General features: G+C 50.2%; 1 protein-coding gene across 1 annotated transcript in view; it reads right to left on the minus strand.

Annotated features, from left to right (window-relative positions):
• The window catches only part of LOC105515565 (NKG2D ligand 1-like), a 2,194-nt gene extending 673 nt beyond the window's left edge, over positions 1–1,521 (minus strand). The window contains 3 exon segments of the mRNA XM_011947389.1: positions 291–566; positions 789–1,052; positions 1,323–1,521. Coding sequence (XP_011802779.1) covers positions 291–566; positions 789–1,052; positions 1,323–1,521 — 739 coding nt within the window.
• Between the last annotated feature and the right edge of the window lie 55 nt (positions 1,522–1,576).

Genomic DNA, 1,576 nt, shown 5'->3' on the forward strand with positions numbered 1-1,576 from the left:
ATTCTAGGAGGAAGGAACACCAACAAAAAAGATACGGAAACACTATGACACCCACAGATTCGAGGCTGGTGAGAAACGCACAGTGGGTGGAGCACAGGCAGGTGCAGGGAGGAAGAAGGGAGAGGAGAATGAGAGAGCACAGGCACACCAGCACCCCCAAAAGGAGTCCCCTATGAGGGGGTCATGTTCACACTCACTCAAACACTCACACACACATGCACTCACACACACTCACACACTGGGCTAAGATCTGAACTCAAGAGAGCTTCCTTTTTTCCCCTCTCACTTACTTGTTGGATCCAGCATTTTTTCCCAGTATATCAAAACTTCTTCAAGCCACATCTTACAATCCCCCATTGAAATCCTGTGGAAGAACATGGTCACCTCCGTGTTCTTCTCCCACTTATCTTTCATCTTCTTGGCTCCAGGGTGAAGCACTGCCCACTTTCTGTTGTTTGAGTCAAACAGGAAGAAAGTCTGTCCATTGAAGAGGAACTGCCAAGATCCTCTGCTGTGTCCATAGGCTTCGTTGTCACAAGACATCTCGGCCTGCAGAATGAGGGGCTCTGCCACATTGGAAAGAGATCAGCTCTGATCTTGACAAGTCCTGAGCCCCACCCTGCTTCCTTTCCTGGCTCCTGGACTTGCTCTCTCTGCTGCATCCTGCCCATGCTTCTCAGCCTCTTGTGTGACACAAACTTCTGATTTATTTGTTACATGAAACCAATAAATGCCTCTAAGTTACTACTGTGTCTGCTCCCTGCTGTCCTGGACTATCTGAAACTTACCAATGGGCATTAAATTCTCCACTTGAATGTCAGGCAGTTGCCCTTTGAGGAAATCCACCACGTCTCCTAGTGTTTCAGTTTGTTTTTCCCAGGTTTTTGTAACATTGACTTTCTTCCCCAGAGAAGCAGAGGCTTTGGCCTTGTGGTTAACACAGTCATAGTGAAGAAAAGGCCTTTCATCCACCAGGCCTTGAACTTCACACTATCGTGGTTCAGGTCTGAACTTAGGAGTGATGTTGAAGTCATAGCAAAGACAGTGTGTGTCTGTGGAAGCAAAACACAGGAGAGGATTGGTGTGGAGGGAAGTGGAACCTGAGACCCCTCCTCCCCCCTCATGGTGACTGCAAGTGAAGGCCTCTGAGGGGCTGGGCTGGCAGAGCAAGATGTGCCTCAGCCAGGGCTGTCATGTCAACTAGTTAAAGACTAGAGCGTCTCCCTTGCTTGAGTATATGGAGGAGAAGGTTCCTGCAGCCATGAAACCACATGTCCCCTCCAGACATGTCCCACCTGCTCTGTGCCAACTTCAGTCAGCACATGATCTTGTCGGGGAGGTGCCAGGCCTGTTGTGGCCGGAAAAGGCCTGGATGAGGAGGACCCTCAGCAGCAGCCCATGTGGACTGCAGGAGATGGGAGAGGGTGTGGGAGCTGTCCTCGCATGCTCCAGCACAGTGGTGGTGGCAGGGGGGGTGGTGAGGGCAGAATTCAGTTTAGATACACAAGTGGTTAATGTCATGGGTCACATGATTTAATATGTTGGCAAAGCCCCGGCAATGACAGCCATCTGCTTT

Source organism: Colobus angolensis, unplaced genomic scaffold (assembly GCF_000951035.1).
Source record: "Colobus angolensis palliatus isolate OR3802 unplaced genomic scaffold, Cang.pa_1.0 Scaffold263, whole genome shotgun sequence".
NCBI lineage: Eukaryota > Metazoa > Chordata > Mammalia > Primates > Cercopithecidae > Colobus > Colobus angolensis.